The sequence below is a fragment of the Myotis yumanensis genome, unplaced genomic scaffold, assembly GCF_028538775.1.
Source record: "Myotis yumanensis isolate MYYU_CA2020_CCGP unplaced genomic scaffold, mMyoYum1.0.hap1 SCAF_9, whole genome shotgun sequence".
NCBI classification, from domain to species: Eukaryota; Metazoa; Chordata; class Mammalia; order Chiroptera; family Vespertilionidae; genus Myotis; species Myotis yumanensis.
In genome coordinates, this window is record NW_027223760.1 from 35,172,600 (window position 1) to 35,192,494 (window position 19,895).

General features: G+C 37.7%; 1 protein-coding gene and 1 non-coding gene across 3 annotated transcripts in view; one reads left to right on the plus strand and one right to left on the minus strand.

The window, feature by feature from the left end:
- Positions 1–19,895, minus strand: part of TPK1 (thiamin pyrophosphokinase 1) — a 291,146-nt gene that overhangs the window by 213,474 nt on the left and 57,777 nt on the right. For both annotated transcript variants that reach the window (XM_070424090.1, XM_070424091.1), the window contains exon 3: positions 17,232–17,303. In XM_070424090.1, the coding sequence (XP_070280191.1) occupies positions 17,232–17,303 (72 nt within the window). The remainder of the gene's footprint in view (positions 1–17,231; positions 17,304–19,895) is intronic.
- LOC139017105 (small nucleolar RNA SNORA2/SNORA34 family) lies at positions 9,996–10,132 on the plus strand. The gene has a single exon (XR_011472783.1). It is a non-coding gene; the product is annotated as a small nucleolar RNA SNORA2/SNORA34 family (small nucleolar RNA).

Here is a 19,895-nt window from a genome sequence, read left to right on the forward strand (position 1 = left end):
CACACACAATAGTGTGGTGAAGGCCTGAGGTGGGGAAAGGGGCGGGCTAAATGGGTTGGATGGGAGGAAAAAGGATACATCTGTATTACTTTCAACAATAAAAATAAATTTAAAAAAATATAATAAAATGTAACAATTCCATCTATTTTCACATCTTTCCTGGGCATCTGGCTTTAATTCATGGATGCCAAAGAAGGCACTTTGGAATTTTTCAATAGGAGAAACTCAAGTATATTATATTAATACTAGAGGCCCGGTGCACAAAAATTTGTGCACTCGGTGGGGGGGGGGGGGTCCCTCAGCCAGGCCTATGCCCTCTTGCAGTCTGGGACCCCTCGGAGGATGTCCACCTGCTCACCTGCTGCCTTAGGCCTGCTCCCTGGAGGATTGGGCCCAAGCTGGCAGTCAGACATCCCTCTGGCAGCCCGGCAGCCCTCAGGGGATGTCCACTTACCAGCAGAGAGCAGACCTCAGATGCAGTCAGACATCCTTAGTGCCTCTCCCGCCACCACAGCTGTGCTAGCAGCCGTCAGCCTGGCTTGTGGCTGAGCAGAGCTCCCTTTGTGGGAGCTCACTGACCACCAGGGGGCAGCTCCTGCATCGAGCGTCTGCCCCATGGTGGTCAATGTGTGTAAGTGACCAGTCATTCCCAGTCATTCTGCTGTTAGGGTCAATCTGCATATTACCCTTTTATTATATAGGAGAGGATAGAGGCCTGGTGCACGGGTGGGGGCCGGCTGGTTTGCCCTGAAGGGTGTCCCGGATCAGGGTGGGGGTCCCGCTTGGGTGCCTGGCCAGCCTGGGTGAGGGGCTGATGGCTGTTTGCAGGCTGGTCAAGCCCCCCCCAGTGGGGACTCTCATCCCATGGAGGTTTGGCCAGCCTGGGTGAGGGGCTGATGGCTGTTTTCAGGCTGGCCACACTCCCTTTAGGGTGGGGGGTCCCCACTGGGGTGCCTGGCCAGTCTGGGTGAGGGGCTGAAGGCCGTTTTCAGGCTGGCCAAGCCCCCCAGCGATGGAAGCTCCCAGCCTATTTTTTTTTTTTTATTCTGGGATTTATTTGCCTTCTATAATTGAAACTTTGTAGCCTTGAGTGGAGCTCAGAGCCGGCCAGGGCAGGTGAGAAGCTTGGCTTCCTTCATGGCCAGGGGCAACCCAAACCTCCTGCTTGCTCCAGCTCCGTGGCCACGGCCGGCTGAAAGCAGGTATCTGGGGTTTATTTATCTTCTATAATTGAAACTTTGTTGCCTTGAGTGGAGCTCAGAGCCGGCCACAGCAGGCGGGAAGCTTGGCTTCCTCCATCACTGGAGCAACCAAGCCTCCTGCTCGCTCCAGCTCCGTGGCTGCCGGCCGCCATCTTTGTTGGGTTCATTTGAATATAGTCACTCTGATTGGCTGGTGGGCATGGCTTAAGGTGTAGCAAAGGTACAGTCAATTTGCATGTTTGTCTTTTATTAGTGTAGATTAAGTCAACAGCATAAAACAAAGACCAGAAGTAAATCTTTTTAAAAATTTCCTTATTTGTGGATGGAAATTAAATGATATCTGACATTTGCTTTCCCATAATCCAGTGGGGGAAAATATATATGAAGCAAAATTGGCCAGTAATTGTTGAAGATGGATGATGAGTGCACAGGGACACATTAAACTATTCTCTCCACTTAGGAACAAAAACCTCCTCACCACTTTTATCTAATCACATGAATCTAATAGTTCACTCAGAGCTCCCTTCTGAAGGAAATGATTGTAAAATGTGAGAATGTAAATTGTAAACAATCCTGACTAAAAGACAAGTCTAACACATTACAGCCGTCACTAAACATAACTGCAAAAGATATAAAACAATAACTGAAAACCCTACCTATACTGCCCTTCCATATACCTCTGAACTGCAGTTGAACATGCTCAGAACATAATACCCCACAATGCTGGCAACACAGTACTCTGTAAAGAGTATCAGTTGTTCACTCTTGTGGTCATGTGCCTGACCCAGAGCTGTGGCTCACTGCCATTGCCCAGGAAAAGATAAAAATTCAAAATCTGAAATGCGGTTTCTACTAAGTATATATCACTTTTGCACCATTGTAAAGTAAAAAAAAAAATTGTAAGCACTGTAAGTCAGAGCCTGTCTGTATTTCTTTCAGTGATGAACACAGAATTTTATATCAAGCTATATACCAATGTTATGTCTAGAAATCCCACTTAGAGTAAGACAATGATGACTAAATATTGGTTGAAACCTCACATAATTGAAAATATAAAATGTGTCATGGTAAATTTACAGAATTCATTTTGAGCATCTATCTTTTTCCTTTCCATTATATCTGCTTACACAGCCAACATAAGGAAACTGGTTAACAAATAGTAAAATGGTAAACATAATGGAATTCTGTATGCTATTATCTTTAAACAGCCATGCTGCCTACATTGGTATCAGTTCATGAAGTAAATAAAATGAAACAACTATAGATGTATTCCATTCAAACTAGTTAAAATACAACATTCAACCATTTAAAAATTTCTTTATAACCCAAAGGTAGTTCTCAATGTAGCTATCATAAATAGAGAAGATAAACCTAAGGAATAGCAAAGGAAGGATTAGCAAAAATCCCTGTTATTCATATACATTGTGACAGATCGGTGGAGAGACTTGGAGGCAGCAGTGGGAAGGCCTGGTGGCCAGAGGAACCTCAACCAAAGAACCCCCTCCACTTTTATCTGTTTACTGTCCTGGGAACTCCAAGAAGATTTCTCAGTTATGATTTTACTTCAGTAAAAGGATTTTGCAGGTTAAAGCATTGCAAACTATTATTTACTATTGTAAACATAAAAACATTCAAACCTGTAAAGAATTTTTTGTTAGTGTATTTGAGCCAAACTGTCCACAATTGCCGGGAAACAGAATCTCAAGGGGTTGGGATAATGCTCCAGAGAATGGTGGTTTTTCACCTATTTTTATTCATCACAATCAAAGGAGGAGACATAAGTGGGTTGCATGAACTCCATTAGTGTTAGATTAGTGGGAGAAAACAAAGCAGGGAAACCTCAGGGATTGGATAAAAAGTAAAATGATAGCCCTAACTGGTTTGGCTCAGTGGATAGAGCGTCGGCCTGTGGACTCAAGGGTCCCAGGTTCAATTCTGGTCAAGGGCATGTACCTTGGTTGCAGGCACATACCAGTAGGGAGTGTGTAGGAGGCTCTGATCGGTGTTGCTCTCTCATCAATGTTTCTAACTCTCTATCCCTCTCCCTTCTTCTCTGTAAAAAAATCAATAAAATGTTGTTGTTTTTTAAAGTAAAATGATAGACACATATTTCTTTTACTTAGGTGGGTACAGGATAGTTAACAGTCAATAATTAACATGATAACAGTAACAATGAAGGAAGTTATGGTCTCTGTCCTAGCGCCCAAGCACATTTCGTTGTGCCCCAGGGGTGTGGAGAAAAGGAAAGTTACAAGTTACCCTGACATTTCAATGATATGTTATTGTAGATGCAAAAGGACAATTAGCTTGTTACAGAATTTACCAGGCGACCAGAAAACACACAACAGGCACTCAGAGGATCAGAAACACTTTATTACAGGAAGCACTGGTGATGAATGGCCCAGGGGAATTGGATCCCAAATCTGAGGGGGGAGGGGCGGGGAGTAGGGGGCTCTCCCTTTTATCTCCTTAGTTTTTTTGTCTCCCAAATATGGACTAGGACTCTGGACTTTTCATGGGCTTTGCAGCCCCCATGGTTGGAATGGGGGAAGTGAGATTACACCCAAAGGCCTGGCCTGACTGGCACCAGCGCTGCCAACCCCCTCCGGGAGATGTGTATGGTTCATGGTTTATGGCCTCTGTAAAATGGAAGTGTTCAGGGAAACAGGTTTTTGCAAGGCTAGCTAGGGCACAAGTGGAAAGGGGGTTAGGGCTAGCAAGCATTGGCATCAGAATGCAGGTTAAGGAGGGGGAGGGGGGGCCCAGGCTGCCTTCACAAGCTCAGTTAAGGTAAAGATTGACCTTGTTAGGGATACCTGCCTAGGAGATGACTACCCACCATAACTGCTTTTAAAGTTTAATTTCAGACCATCCTTTGTGGTTACTTTAGGTCTCTGAGTTTGTAAGACTGCCATGCAGGCCTTCCCTGAGCTTGTCAGGTTAGCATGTGGCCCCTTATGTCCACACAATACACATACATAGTCCTATGTATTTATATTCTAATCCTTATAATATACCTTTAAAAAGAAGCTGGACAGCCCTCCAACCAACCAACACACTAGGATCTGAATGAGGCTGGAGATATTTTTATTTTTAACTCCAGCACTTCATTATAAACACAGTTTGAGTAGAGCATCAGTCAGTGTCTCTCACTCTTGTCAAACTGTTATAGTGAAATGGAAAGAAAGAATAAACAGCCCTTCCCAATCCTACTCATCAGGCTTAAAAAATAAAATGTCATTATTGAATCATCATTATTCTGAACTAAATGTGATATATTCATAAAACATAACACTGGAGGGATAGAACTGCACATTTTTTTCCTGACTTGTTAAGGATGACCATTAAACTACACTTTACTCTGTCAATTGTGATTTAAATGGCAACCAAAATGCATGAAAATAAATGGTCTATTCTGCAGCTTCTTTCTCTGCTTGCTTTCTTTATTTATGCTGGTCATAACTCTACAACCAATAAAGAGTGGTAGTGAATATTGTGTGAAGGCAGCAAAGTCAACTTTAACTAATAAAGGGAGGTCTTATCAGAGAAGAGCAAACCTTGGGTTACTGAGAAAATAACACATAAATCCACCACAAGGCTTCAGATATGAATCTGTGTGTGCTGACTACTGAACACACTTAATTTATGGTTTTAAATAGATGATTGAATGAGTAAATCTATACGTGTAAATTCATATTAAATGTCATTAACCAAATGTCCAAATCACTGTGTTTTATGTTAGTGTCTATTTAGGAGGAGATATACTGAGTAATTTTAGAGGCAAGGCTGATCAAGCTGACTTTTTAAAACTAAGCACAAAATCAAAACAAATTTAGTCTAAAAAATAGCACAAAAAAATCAAACTTGAATTATTTCTACATACACTACACTATAAATGTGTCCCAAAATCATTTTGTATCGTTGATCACTCATTTCCTTAGCAAATTATTCTCTCTGAACAAATTTTTTTTCTAAAATTTTCTCCCAAAAAAAAATATGCATTTTAAAGGATTTTTTATGGTGTGGCTAAACATTATACAAAACCTCAAAAAATTATGAAAAAAATTTGAAGATTTTACTTAAATAAAAGAGTTTTTTGTGTGGTTCATTATTTCCTATGGAATAAATACTGTCAATTTTCAAATTAGGATCTCTTCTCCCCCATACAAATATCAATCACATTTCTATATAATGACAACAATCATGTAGAAACCAAAATTTGAAACACAGATTCACCTTTATCACTTCGAAGAAATCAAAATACTTAGGTACAAACCCAAAAATACATGTAAAGATCTGAATGGTAAAAATTAAGACCTAATGAATCCAAAATGTTGAAGTTGGGACCGTGCAAGTAATTCTGATACATGTTAAATTTGAGAACTATTGGCCCAAATACTACATGAATGTATCCAGAAGCAAGGACACAGTATCAGACAAATTTTGGTATAAATTAATACTTAAGAAAAGTGAACATCCCAAGTCATGAAACCATGAAAATCCTAGAAGAAAAACATAGGTAGCAAAATCTCAGATATCTCACAGAGCAGAATTTTCATTGATATACTAGTATCTCCTAGGGCAAGAGAAACAAAGGAAAAAATAAACAAATGCAACTACATCAAAATTAAAAGCTTCTGCACAGCAAAAGAAACCATCATCAAAATGAAAAGGGAACCCGCTGAATGGGAGAACATATTTGCCAATGACACATCTGATAAGGGATTAATTTCAAATATATGAAGAATTCATACAGCTCAACAAAAGGAAGACAAATAATCCAATTTTAAAAATGGTCACAGGACCTGTATAGGCACTTCTCCATAGAGGAAATACGGATGGCCAAGAAACATATGAAAAAATGCGCAAATCACTAATCGTCAGAGAAATACAAATTAAAACTACAATGAGAAATCACCTTACACCTACCAGAATGACTATCATCAATCTATCAACAAACAACAAGGGATGGCGAGGATGTTGAGAAAAGGGAACACTAGCACATTGCTGGTGGGAATGCAGACTGATGCAGCCACTATGGAAAACAGCATAGAGTTTACTCAAAAACTTACATGTGGAACTATGTCTGAACCAGAGATCACAGTTCTAGGATTGTATCCTAAGAAACCCAGAACACCAATCAGAAAGAATATATGCACCCTTATAATCATAGCAGCATTATTTACAATAACTAAGATCTGAAAACAATCCAAGTGCCCATCAGTAGATGAGTAGATAAAAAAAGCTATGGTACATTTACACAAAGGAATACTATGCAGCTGTAAAAAAAAAAAAAAAGGATCTCTTACCCTTTCAGACAACATGGAGGGACCTAGAGAATATTATGCTGAGTGAAATTAGCCAGTTAGAGAAAAGACAAATATCACATGATCTTACTTATAAGTGGAATCTAATGAACATAACAAAAAAACAAAATAGGTCCAGAGGCATGGAGGCACAGAACAGACTGACATGTCTTAAGGGAGGTGGGGAAGGGAAGAGGGGAACAGGGAAGAGATTAAAGAACTTATATTCATACTAGAGGCCTGGTGCACGATATTCGTGCACTGGGGGTGGGGGTCCCTCAGCCTAGCCTGCCCCCTCTCACAATCTGGGAGCCCTCAGGGAATGTACTACTGAAAGCCTCAGTCTGGCTGCGGAGGCTCGGAGCAGGCGCCGTGTGTGTGTGTGTGTGTGTGTGTGTGTGTGTGTGTGTCCCCGCTGGGGGCCTGCCCCCAGTTGCACCACGGAGGCTTGGAGCAGGCACCCCTTTGTGTTGGTCTCTCAGACTTGGGGCCTTGGTCATGATCATTACGAAGTCCTGACCTCATTAGCATATTACTTCTTTATATATATAGATGTGCATAACCAATGGACACAGACAATAGTGTGGTGAAGACCTGGGGTGGGACAGGGCCTGGGAGGAGGGAACTGGGGAACATTTGCAATATTGTCAACAATAAAATAAAATAATAAAATAAATAAAATAAAATACTAAACAAAAAAGGGAACATCCTAATGAAGACATCCTAATTGCCTATTATTTTTTGTAACAGCTTACTGAGATATAATTTCCCTACCATAAAATTGACACGTTTAAATAATTCAATGGTTTTAGAATATTCAGAGATTTGTGCAACCATCATCAGTCAATTTTAGAATATTTTTATCACTCTAAAATAAAAAGAAACCCCATACATTTTAGTTACTCTCCCTAATTTCCCATTCCTTAGAGCTTATGCATCACTAATATATTTTCTGTTCCTGTAAATTTACTGATCTCAATAGTTTGTATGAATTGAACCATGTAATATGAGGTGTGTTTTTTTGTGTGTGTGGATTCTTTCATATAGCTTAACGTTTTTAAGGTTCATACATGTAGCATATATCAATACTACATTTTCTATGGCCGAGCAAATTTCCATTTCATGGACATAGCACATTGGTTTATTCATTCAATTGTTAATACACATCAGGATTGTTTCCACCTTTTGGCAGTTATGAAAAATGGTGCTATGAACATTCGTGCACACATTTTGTGTGGATATGTTTTCATTTCTTTTGGGAGTATACCTAGGAGAAGAACTGTTGGGTCTCATGGTATTTTTAATGAACTGACAGAATATCTTTGGAAGTGACTTCACCACTCCTACCAGCAGTGTATAAGAGTTCTGATTCACCACACCTTTACCAACACAAATCTAACTTTTTTTATGCCAGCTATCTGTGGGTGGAAATTAGAATCTCATTGTGTTTTGATTGGTATTTCCATTATGACTAATGATATAGAGCATCTATCTTTTAGTGTGCATGTTGGCTATTTGTACATTATCCTTGAAAATTTGTCTATTCAGATCCTTTGCACCATTTTTAATTGGGTCACTTATTTTCTTATTGAGTTGTAAGAGCTCTTTATGCATTCTATATATAATCCTCTTATCAGACATATGATTGGCAAATATTTCCTCCTATTCTGTGGGTTGTCTTTTCACTTTCTTGGTATGGCCCTTTAAAGCAAAATGTTTATGATTTTTCTTAAATGTTTTCTAAATAAATATCAACTCTGAATTCACTGTTGAATGCTAAGTGTAATTAATATACTGGATATTAACATTGAACACTTATGATTTATATTGTGGAAGTTGTACTAGATTAGGGAAGGATTACATTTAAGATTGGTCTTAATGTGAAATAACTTACAGAATATCCAGACAGAAGTTTATAATGGTCACAAAGTAATTCAATGAATCTTACTAACTGGTGTTTTACAAGAAAAGCAAATTCTTCTCATCTTTATAAAGGGCAATAGATCAATGCCCAAAATAATCATGGATGATTGAGTCATCTAAACCTGTGCTTTAATCCATTCATTTAAACTTTTTTTCTGTATCTGTTTAAAGTACCCCAGATTGATTTCCCAAAGCCTGATTATATCCATCAAACTAACTTCTAATATATAGATTATTTCCACTGTTTTCTGAAGTCAGTGAAAGGTCGTCTTTAAACAAAGGGGGACCAGTATAAGCCTCAGGCTACAGCATTGAATCAAGGGAAGTTCAATGCTTATCATAATTGATTGGAGCTGCAGGGTACCAAGGTAAGACCAAGACTGCCTATAATAATACCTGGCACCAGACTTACAAATAAAATGGGTCCTTCTATAGAGAAGAGAGGACTGAACAATTCTCAACTTGCCAAGAAGGCTTATATATAACAGTATTAGTTTGCTAGGGCTTACAAAATACCACTGACCGGGGAGACAAACAACAGAAATTTATTTTCTCACAGTTCTGGAGTCCAGAAGTTCAAGATAAAGGTATCAGCAGGGCTGGTCTCTCCTGAGGCCTCTTTCCTTAGCTTACAGATGGCTGCCTTCTCACATGGTCTTTCTCAGAGAGTGCCACCCCTGGCGTCTCTCTTACAAGGACACCAGTCCTATTGCTATTGCATTAGGAGCCCACCCTATGACCTCATGTAACTAAATTACCTCTCTGAAGGTGCCAATCAAATATTGTCACTTGGTATTTAGGGCTTCAACATATGATCTGGGGTGAAAACAATTCAGTCCATAACAATAATAGACTTCTAATTGTAGGGAATATTTATGATACATATATACAATGAGACAGTGTACATCAGATATTAGATTATCAACACTTTAAGAACAGGGCCTGTGTCTTTCTCACTGACATCCCAGTCCTTGTACATTATTTGACACAGACAATGTATGTGTATATATATATATATATATATATATATATATATATATATATATATACCAAATAGCCCTAGCTGGTTTGGCTCAGTGGATAGAGCATTGGCCTGGGGACTGAAGGGTCCTGGGTTCAATTCCAGTCAAGGGCTCATGCCCGGGTTGTGGCTCAATCCCTAGTAGAGGGGCATGCAGGAGGCAGTCAATCAATGATTCTCTCTCATCATTGATGTTTCTATCTCTCTCTACCTCTCCCTTCCTCTCTGAAATAAATAAAAATTTATTTTAAAAAATAATAAAATAATGTATTTTTAAAAATATATTTTATTGATTTTTTTACAGAGAGGAAGGGAGAGAGATAGAGAGTTAGAAACATCGATGAGAGAGAAGCATTGATCAGCTGCCTCCTGCACACCCCCTACTGGGAATGTGCCTGCAACCAAGGTACATGCCCTTGACCGAAATCGAACCTGGGACCCTTCAGTCCTCAGGCCGATGCTCTATCCAGTGAGCCAAACCAGCTAGGGCTAAAATAATGCATTTTTTTGCCTCTCAGTAAACATATTAGAAAATGTAATGCTTTGGCCCTGAATCAAGGCCAGCAGTTTGCTGAAGCTGCTGGTTTCAAGCAGGAGCCTAAAGAAATGTCTTTCTATGGTCTGTTGGCCATTTCAGAACTTAGGAAATGTAATGGTCAATTCATTAGAAAGAAACATCTGAGAAAAAAAAAGAAAAAAGAAAAGAAAAGAAAAAGAAAATGTAATGCTGTGAAACTTGATATTTAAAAGTGACTTTTCTCTTTTAGAATATCATGTGCAATAGCTCAGATAAAATCCCATGGGATTAGGAAGTATAGCAGAAGATTTATAAATGCATTTCAAATATAAAGTACTTGAAATTGTGGTGCAATTCCTTAATCACCCTATAATACTTTGACTACTAAAACAAAACACAACACAACACAAAGGCTTAGGAGTGAACCTGGGAAAGTGACTCAGAGGTCATCACTCTCTAGCAATATGTGTATCATAATGCCCAGCGTCATAAAAGATCTGATTCAACGGAAGTGCACCATCATCTTGGGGATGGAAGTAGCAGAATGCGTCTTTGGACTCATATCAAACAATATATATTTTGTTCTGTGCCTCTAATATAATAAAATGTAAGACATATTTAAATGCTTTTTTCATAGTCCCTAAATATTTCTGCATGACTAGTACAATCTTCTCTTCCAGCCTTATTTACAGGGGCTACAGCTTATATGAAACTGGTTTTGCTTAATGGACCAGAACCAAGTATGCAAATTGCTCATCAGAACTTTGGCTCTATGTTCACTTAAATGTGTTCAAAGCATAAGTTCTGTGAAATATTAGGACAGAAAATGACCAAAGTAGTGCTGGTCTGGTAGCTCTTTAGACAGTAATGTTAGAAGATAAGGATACTGCTAAATTGAATAATTTTATATTCCTCTATATAATAAAAGATGCACCTTACCATAATACCTTAATGAACACAGGATATAAATTTATTCTAATGACACTGATATCAGCACTTCAGCTGTCAAAGTCATATAACCCAGAGTCAGAAAAGGAATACATGCTTCCACTTGTGCTATGAGGAAAGAAGAATATATTAATAAAAAGTATCAGTTCTTATAGGTTGTACCAAGAATTATCAAATAAATATCTGGGAGTCATAGAGTAAAGGGGAAAAATAAGTGATGGAGCTTAAGTTGGCAGAAATACAAATGGGACCAACCTAGTCTGAGGACCAGAGAGAAACCTGGGGGAGAGGAGAGGAGGAGCAAAAGGGGGTGAGGAGAGACAGAAAGACAGGGAAGAACTTCCTGCTCCCAACTGATTCACATCAAAGCAAGAGGATTTCCAAGATCTAGAAAGCATCAAATATAGACACCAACCTTCAGCAATTGCCAAGATGACCTACAGTAGTACCTACCCTCAGGCTAGTCTCCCAGGAATTAAAAGGAAAACACCTTCACCTAAGCCAGTGGTTCTCAACCTTCCTAATGCCGCGACCCTTTAATACAGTTCCTCATGTTGTGGTGACCCCCAACCATAAAATTATTTTCCTTGCTACTTCATAACTGTAATTTTGCTACTGTTATGAATCGTAATGTAAATATCTGATATGCAGGATGTATTTTCATTGTTACAAATTGAACATAATTAAAGCATAGTGATTAATCACAAAAACAATATGTAATTATATATGTGTTTTCCGATGGTCTTAGGCGACCCCTGTGAAAGGGTCATTGGACCCCCAAAGGGGTCGTGACCCACAGGTTGAGAACCGCTGACCTAAGCACTCTATTACCTATTCTCCAGAAGCTTATCTTCAAAGAGGCAGAAGGTGACCTTCATCAGTGATAGGAACACAAAAGAAACACCAGGGAGAAAATCTACCTCTACGTGGTCAAGCCAGGGAAGCGTCCTTTCACAAGAGGCAGCATTTGAGCAGGACTTAAAAAGACCAGTGGAAATTTGCAAATGAATATAAATCTACTTTTGGCAAAAAAAAAAAAAAAAAAAAAAGCAGTTCTCTATCAGTCATTAAGTATATAAGAAGGGGTAGCAGTGGAAGATGAGGCCAGAGAACACACTGCATTAGAAACACATTCTTAAAAAGAAAAAAAGTGGACCCTGACTAGCCCTTCCAGAGTCAGCTTTATGAGTAGCCCTGAGGTGGTTTCTAAATTACAAGGTGATTGTCAAAACACTGTTCCCTTAAAATTCCTCTAACAGGGATGATGTACACAAACAGATTTAACAGGATTAAAAATATTGATTTATGCCAAGCATTCTAAAGCAGGCCAAATGAACTCAACCAATATATACATAAAAATGGAAGGTACCCAGTTTCTCTTATTTTAATGAGAATAAACATACTGGATGCCAGAAGTGAGGTAAAGAGGTCTCACAGAATTGAGAAATGGGAATAAAAATAGAAACATAAAACAACTTTCTTCAATATAAACTTGCTAACTTTGATTGAGCTTAACTTCAAAAAATCAGTTTAAAAAAAGGCTTACAGAGACCTAGGTACACAGTGTATGAGGGAAAAGGACGCACAACCAAACTATTGAAGCAAGCTTCTTCACAGCAGATTGCTCCATTTAAAACTTAAATCTGATGGCAACACTATCGTTACATGAGAGCAGTCTAATTAATGGGGCAAGTCATAATCCTATTAAAAAGCTTTATTTGGGTACAGTGTTTTTGTTTAAAGAAAAAAAAAACATATAGAGGTGAGCAAAGTAGATTCGAATAATCAAATACTACACACAATAAGTTCAGCTATTAAGAAGCAGGAATAGAGCAAGTTCATTCTAAGGACTTGTAGCTTGAAGAACCACATTTCATGCCTTCATCAGAAACAGACTGCGCTGGGCACCCTGAACTCTAAATTCTGGCCATAACGCGAGGCCACAGTTATGTCCCCAGCTGCTCACCTACCCCCTCAACACAGAAGGGCGCTGACAGGTATCCATCAATTACAAACAGAAGGGAAAACTGATATTATAAAACTAAAGACCTTGCTTATATTTCATTTCATGAACTGTGACAGATGTCTCCCTTTTACTGTAAAACCTGCTTGATTGGTCCAATATTTTATGACTTAAGCCTCATCCAAAGGGAACCAGAGTATGTTGCCTATACTCTGGTGTGATCTTACGGTTGGTTACCAGAGAACTGAAAAAGGAAGAAATCAAGCAAGGAAAAATAATTCCTTATTAGAGGTAAAAAGGGTCACACTGAAGACAAACACCTGTCATTAACATTAACATAATTTGATAATGGAGTCATAATCTAATGAACATGGTCACCGCTGTTCTTCAAATCCTGTGGAAGAGACAGGGAAAGGCTGTGAATTAAAGTTAAAAAATGAGGATACACTGAGAAGCCCAACTCCTAGAAACCTGGTCAGTCCATGTAACCTTAGCCCAGGTAAATGAATATCTGTTAGGATTCATATTTCTTTTTTTGTATTTCAACTTTATCTAACTTTGTGATCTCTCCCACTGTCTTTGAGGGCTCGGGTAAGCCTGGTGACACCAAGCTGAGAAAAACTGACCTACAACAAGAAATAAGCAGAGCAATTCAAACATAAACATCCCTATTTTTTCCACTTATCACATATTTCAGGGTAAGAAAGACATTTACTGGAAATGAAAGCTTTTTGTTAAAAAAAAAAAAATAGGTAAGAAATCTAAGGGCAATATCCATTCACAAATACCAATGATCACACCAAGAAAATCACTGAGACTTCATGAAATATTAAAGAGAAAATACATTTAAAAACTTTCATAATTTTAATCTCCCTTGAATCCCATTTAAACTAAATTTCAAAACATGCCAATTAAGCATTGTAGGAAGAAACTAAAATAAAATAAACCTTCAAGTAGTCTTTCTCCTGAAACAGATCCCAGGAAATACCTACTCAACAGAGTCGTTGGCATAGGTTCAAGTTAAATCATCGATTGTAAATATGAGAGACTTATACTGCGCAGTAGCCTTCAAAATTTTCTGTGTTTTGGTTTAACAGCCCAGCTTTTACAAAACCCTGTTGTCTGCTCTTCACAGTCTTCACGTCCATGGAACAGAAGGTACAAAAAAACATTGCACGTCTGAGCTAGAGGGACCGGCATGGCAGCCTCCAGCCTTCACGTACTTGCTGAAATCCCAAACCACAAAGCCATCACATACTTTTTCTAGGCCTCTCTTGGAAGAAATGAAAGAAATACCTTTGCTAAGAAGAGGAGCAACACAAACATAACATCACAGCTTCTGTTATGAGAATCACAAAAATTCTATTCCACTTTTTCTTAGTATTTATTAACAGATCTGCTTTTTACAATGATGAAGCCAAGAATTATCCTACAGGTCTATATGAAAGCACTTAACATTTCAATAACCTAAAGAAAAGTTCTTTTGGAAATAAGAATTATATAACCATTTCAGCCCATCTGATATCTTACCTTTCCTTCTCTCCATGTATACATAGGGTGTCCCAAAAAAATGTATACACATTTTAACAGTTGATAACTCACTTGATTTTCACTCCTTTTCAGGTTTAACTGATTTGAAATAATGGGTGAAGCCACACTAAGCTTTGAACAAAGAAAATTTATCTTAAAGTGCCACTAGACATTTTTTTTTATGGAAATACATAAAAGATAAAGTTTACAGTACAAAACTGGCAACAGTTGAGGGCACACATATACTGAATGAAATGATTCTTCATATTTGTGATTCCATTGCTTTGCATTATCAGCAATGCCTCGACCAAAATGGTCATCAGTTTGAAAACAGGCATTAATGAAAAAAGTTATTCATTTCTGTAAATTCTTTTAAATTTTGAAAATGAACTATATGTTAATTAACACTGACTTTGTAATTATTCAATGTGTGTACACATTTTGGGGGGACACCTTGTAGATTGACCAAGTGATCATTTTTTATGCAAATCAAATGACTAGTTGGTATCCATCAGGCACGGGAATTTTTCAAATCAAATTCTCTACAGAAAAATTAAGGAAATGAGGAACTTCAGTTAGTTCAAAAATCTATATCATTTCATACCTTGTGCAAAATAGTACCCTTCACACCCCCCAAATATGAGACTTAAGATGTAGCTTTTATTCTCTAAGGTTTCCAACAGATCCTATCAATGATTATTTTATCTATTTCTAACGTTTGTAATAAAATAAAGTTGTTCACACACTTTCCTGAAAATGTAGTAGACCCTGATATAATAAGTTCAGATAAAAAGAATGTACTTACAGTACTTTGGTATTTATTAGCAATAGGAACATATTATGCACTCTGTTATTGATTGTAATTAGTAAGCAATTATGCACCAAGAAGGGACTAGGCACTAGAGATAAAGTGACAAAAGAGTCTACACACCCTTACAGCACCCAAATAACTACCTAATTACAATTAAGTACAGTGAAAGATAAATCATCCTATATAATAAAACCCTAGTATTCAATTTTACTGCATGGCAGAACGACCGATCACTATGACACACACTGACCACCAGGGGCAGATGCTCAATGCAGAAGCTGTTCCCTAGTGGTCAATGAGCTTCCACAGGGGGAGTACCACTCAGCCTGAAGCTGGGCTCACTGCTGGCGAGTGCAGTGGCGGTAGTGGGAGACTCTCCCACCTCTGCAGCAGTGCTAAGGACCCCTCAGGTGCGGAGCGGGTCTAAGCCAGCAGGCGGACATCCCCCAAGGGGTCCCGGATTGGGAGAGGACTCAGGCCTGGCTGAGGAACCCCCTACCCCAGTGCACGAATGTCATGCATTGGGCCTCTAGTAGTTAAATAATTTTCCAACTTTTAAAAATATATATATTTTTATTGATTTCAGAGAGGAAGGGAGAGGGAGAAAGAGATAGAAGTAACAATGATGAGAGAGAATCACTGAATGGCTACCTCCTGCATGCCTCCTACTGAAACCCAGGCATGTGCCCTAGACTGGAATTGAACCTGGGACACTCTAGCCACTGAGCCAAACTGGATAGGGCTAAATAATTTTCCAACTTTGAGGGTAATGTTAGTACAAATACAATGTGAAAATTTTTGTTGACTAACTGAAAGATGGCTAAATTTGGAACACCAAGAGTTTTCATTATAATCACATTGGACAAGAAAATTTATTATACAAAATTTGTAATAATTTATTCCCCCTAGTATCACAACTACCTCTGTCCACAGATTAAGCTTATTAACAATAGGTTTGCATTCTGAAACACATAACCATACTGTTGAGAATACTAAAGAATTTTGCAAATATAAGAGGATCAAGAATATGCATCAATATCAATATATTAATGATCAAATTATTCAGTATATCTATAATTTGGCTAAAAACTTACATGATAATTTATCAGAAGTATCCCTTTGAAAATCAAAATAAAAAACAACTAAAGATTTCATGAAAAAGTAGAGATTCAAAACAGCAAATGATATTTAATATTATTTTCTACCCTAGAGTTAATGCTGTAAAAGTTAAATAAAAAAAGTCAATAAAGCCAGTTTCTTACATGAAACCTCAAAGAAATATTAATTATGTGAAACTATTTTATTTTTAACTATATTTTTCAGCATCCCTACAGATTCTAATATACTAGTAACATGTCTTCATTTTTTATTTTGCAAAATGGATAACATTATTGGAAGCTGGGAAGAATGAGCTTTGTGGATACTTTTTGCTGTCACTGTGCCAAAAATATTTGTTTATACTTGAATAAATAGTTGTTGAGAACTTAGGATTAACATCCACACAGTAGTGCTGAAATACATTGAATGAAACCTTTGTAATTCTACTCTTGGGGGTCCCATGGTAAGAAATCACATCCTATATAATAAAGATGTAATATGCAAATAGTCGTTACACCGTCAACCGACCACGTAACGACCTGATCACAGATCAGCAGGAAGGCGGGGCAGCAAGCTACACGTAGTGGTGGAGAGCTACAGGAGGTGGCAGGGCAGCAAGCTATGTGTGTGGGGGGCGGGGGGGGGGGGGCAGCAGGTGGAGAGCTACTGGAGGGCAGCAGCAAGCTACTGGCGAGCTACTGGCGCACGGATTCGTGCGCAGGGATACTAGTATATAAATAAGTTAACAGAGAAGCAATAAGGGACTTTCTGATAAATCAATAATTAAATCACATTGTGAATCCACTTTTTGTTATTAAACAGTATTTAGGTTCAAGAATATTTGACAGTCAATGTTAGTCAATCCCAAATACAGTAAGAAAACAAAGAAATATACACACTAGTTAAGATTACCTTTGCTCCAAAGATGACGAAAACTTTTGTCCAAAGGCTGATTCAATATCACAAGGCAGTATTTCAAATTTCCTATGGAAAAAAAAAAGAGAAGTAAAATAAATAAATAAACTGAGTCTCTTTTGCCCTCATCTGCATCTGGAATCATACTCTACTAGTCCAGATTTTCTATCTGCATAGAGCTAAATTTCAGCCACAGCTAATTTCTGATACTCTTATTTTTTCTCATATCTTAATTTTAAAAGACACCATTAACTGTATCTAGCATATTCAATATGTCCATCACATTACTATATTTATCATAAAAAGTTTATTGTAAAAAAGGAATTAATTACAAAAACAATTTATTATAAAAACAATTGGGTAAGCGTCTTCTCTGGCAGTTTACCAGTGCCCAGTAAACTTGTAGATTTTTAATAAACAAATCTTCACAAAATGGCTAATTGGAAAATATTTTCTACACATATTAAAGATAGTACAAATCCTGTCAAAGCATAATCATACAGGAAAATGGCAGCAATGATCACTTGTACTTCTTTAATAAGCTCCAAACACAATCTAGCCAGCACTGACAAGAACTTAGTGGAAGGAGGGAGGGAAAAGGGAGAGAGGAAAGGAAAGATGAACTTTAGATTATATCAATTATCACAAATGATAAATGTACCCTTAAGTATATATAGTAGTGGATCTCAACCTCACTGCGTATCAGTCATTGATTTTAAAAAAAAGACAAAAGCCAATCTGCTTCCTTAGAAATTCTGATCAATGTTCCCAAATTAAGCCTGTGCATCATAACTTTTTAAGTAAAAGCATCATTAAGAGAGTCTAATGGGTAACCAAGTTGAGAACCTGACATGGCATCTTAAACTATTTACTAATGATTGTGGAAATAGCAACATTATTTTAAAAATACTGTTCAACCTTATCTTGACCTTTTAAATTGCTATTTTGTGAAAAATATGTATAGCTAAAATTATTTGTAATTTTTTTATAAACAAATGATTTGCTTTTTACTTTTTACTGATAGAGACTTTAAAAAAAAGATTAAAGATCAGTACTTTATGTGAAAATACACTGAAATGAAGCACAATTTACAATATAAAAATTTAGACTGAAATCCATTAGCAATTTATCAAGGGTTTATGATCTCTGTTTAAAAAAATATGGGAACTCCAGTAAAATCAATATTAGCCAAAAACATGCCAGTCATTATATATAAAATACCTATTTTGTTAGAGGACCAAAAACCATTATTATGAATCTCTCATCCCTGAAAGTACTTCAATTAAGTAATGAAAACTCTAGGGCATGGATTTCATTTTCATATTGCACAACTTCTGTGTTTATGAGGATATTTCTAAGTGTGCACTAGGAAATCAAAACTGTCAAGTCAATTCATTCTTTGAGGAAATAAACTTCATGTGGACAAAGCAAAACTATTAAAAAGCTCTGAACATATTTCATACCAAAGTCTATTAGATAATTGAATTACCAATAGACTAAGAATTGGTAAGTCATATAAGAAATTGATTCTGAGAAAGTAAACATAACATAAACAAGTATTTCTCTGCAAAAATCTCTCTTGACACCCCCATCCCCACCACCTAGAGCAGCGGTTCTCAACCTGTGGGTCGTGACCCCTTTGGGGGGTCGAACGACCCTTTCACAGGGGTCTCCTAAGACCATCGGAAAACACATATATAATTACATATTGTTTTTGTGATTAATCACTATGCTTTAATTATGTTCAATTTGTAACAATGAAAATATATCCTGCATATCAGATATTTACATTACGATTCATAACAGTAGCAAAATTACAGTTATGAAGTAGCAAGGAAAATAATTTTATGGTTGGGGGTCACCACAACATGAGGAACTGTATTAAAGGGTCGCGGCATTAGGAAGGTTGAGAACCACTGTAATTATATATATATTTTCCGATGGTCTTAGGTGACCCCTGTGAAAGGGTCATTTGACGACCCACAGGTTGAGAACCACTGACCTAGAGTAACTATTTTATATATCCTCGTGGCTCCCCCTTCCATTGGCAGTGTCCCAGCTTAGATGAGAAATTAGATGCTCACTCTATTCCTCATCATATTCAGATCCCATCTCTCTGTTTCAATCTTCAGCAAAATTCACTTCAATAAGGTTTTCATCCCATTTCCAGGAAATAACTACTGTCAGGGTCATCAAAGACCTCCTATTGTACAATTCAGTGGCTATACCTCAATTCTCATCTTGGCTAACGCTTCTCAGTACCATAACAGAGCAGATCACTTTTGCACCCTTTCTTCTTGAATCATGTTCTTCCCTTGACTTCTTCATATGACTGCCTGCTCCTTCTCAGTTTTTTCTACTCACTTCTCATCTGAGCAGAAAACCCTCAATAAATATTTGTTGAATAAATGCAGAGTATCACCAACTTCTATAGCAGGAGTGCTCTAGGATCTATTCTTCTGCCTTTTCTGTATCAATCTATACTGACTCCCAAATAATGCCCTCTAGACTCATCGCTTTAAATACCATCTATAATAATGGCTTCCATATTCATGTCTCCAACCTGGGGCTTTTTCCCTAAACTCCAGAACTATATGTTTAGTTGCTTATTCAACAATTCCACTTGGATATGTAACAGACATCTCAAACTTAACGTGCCCA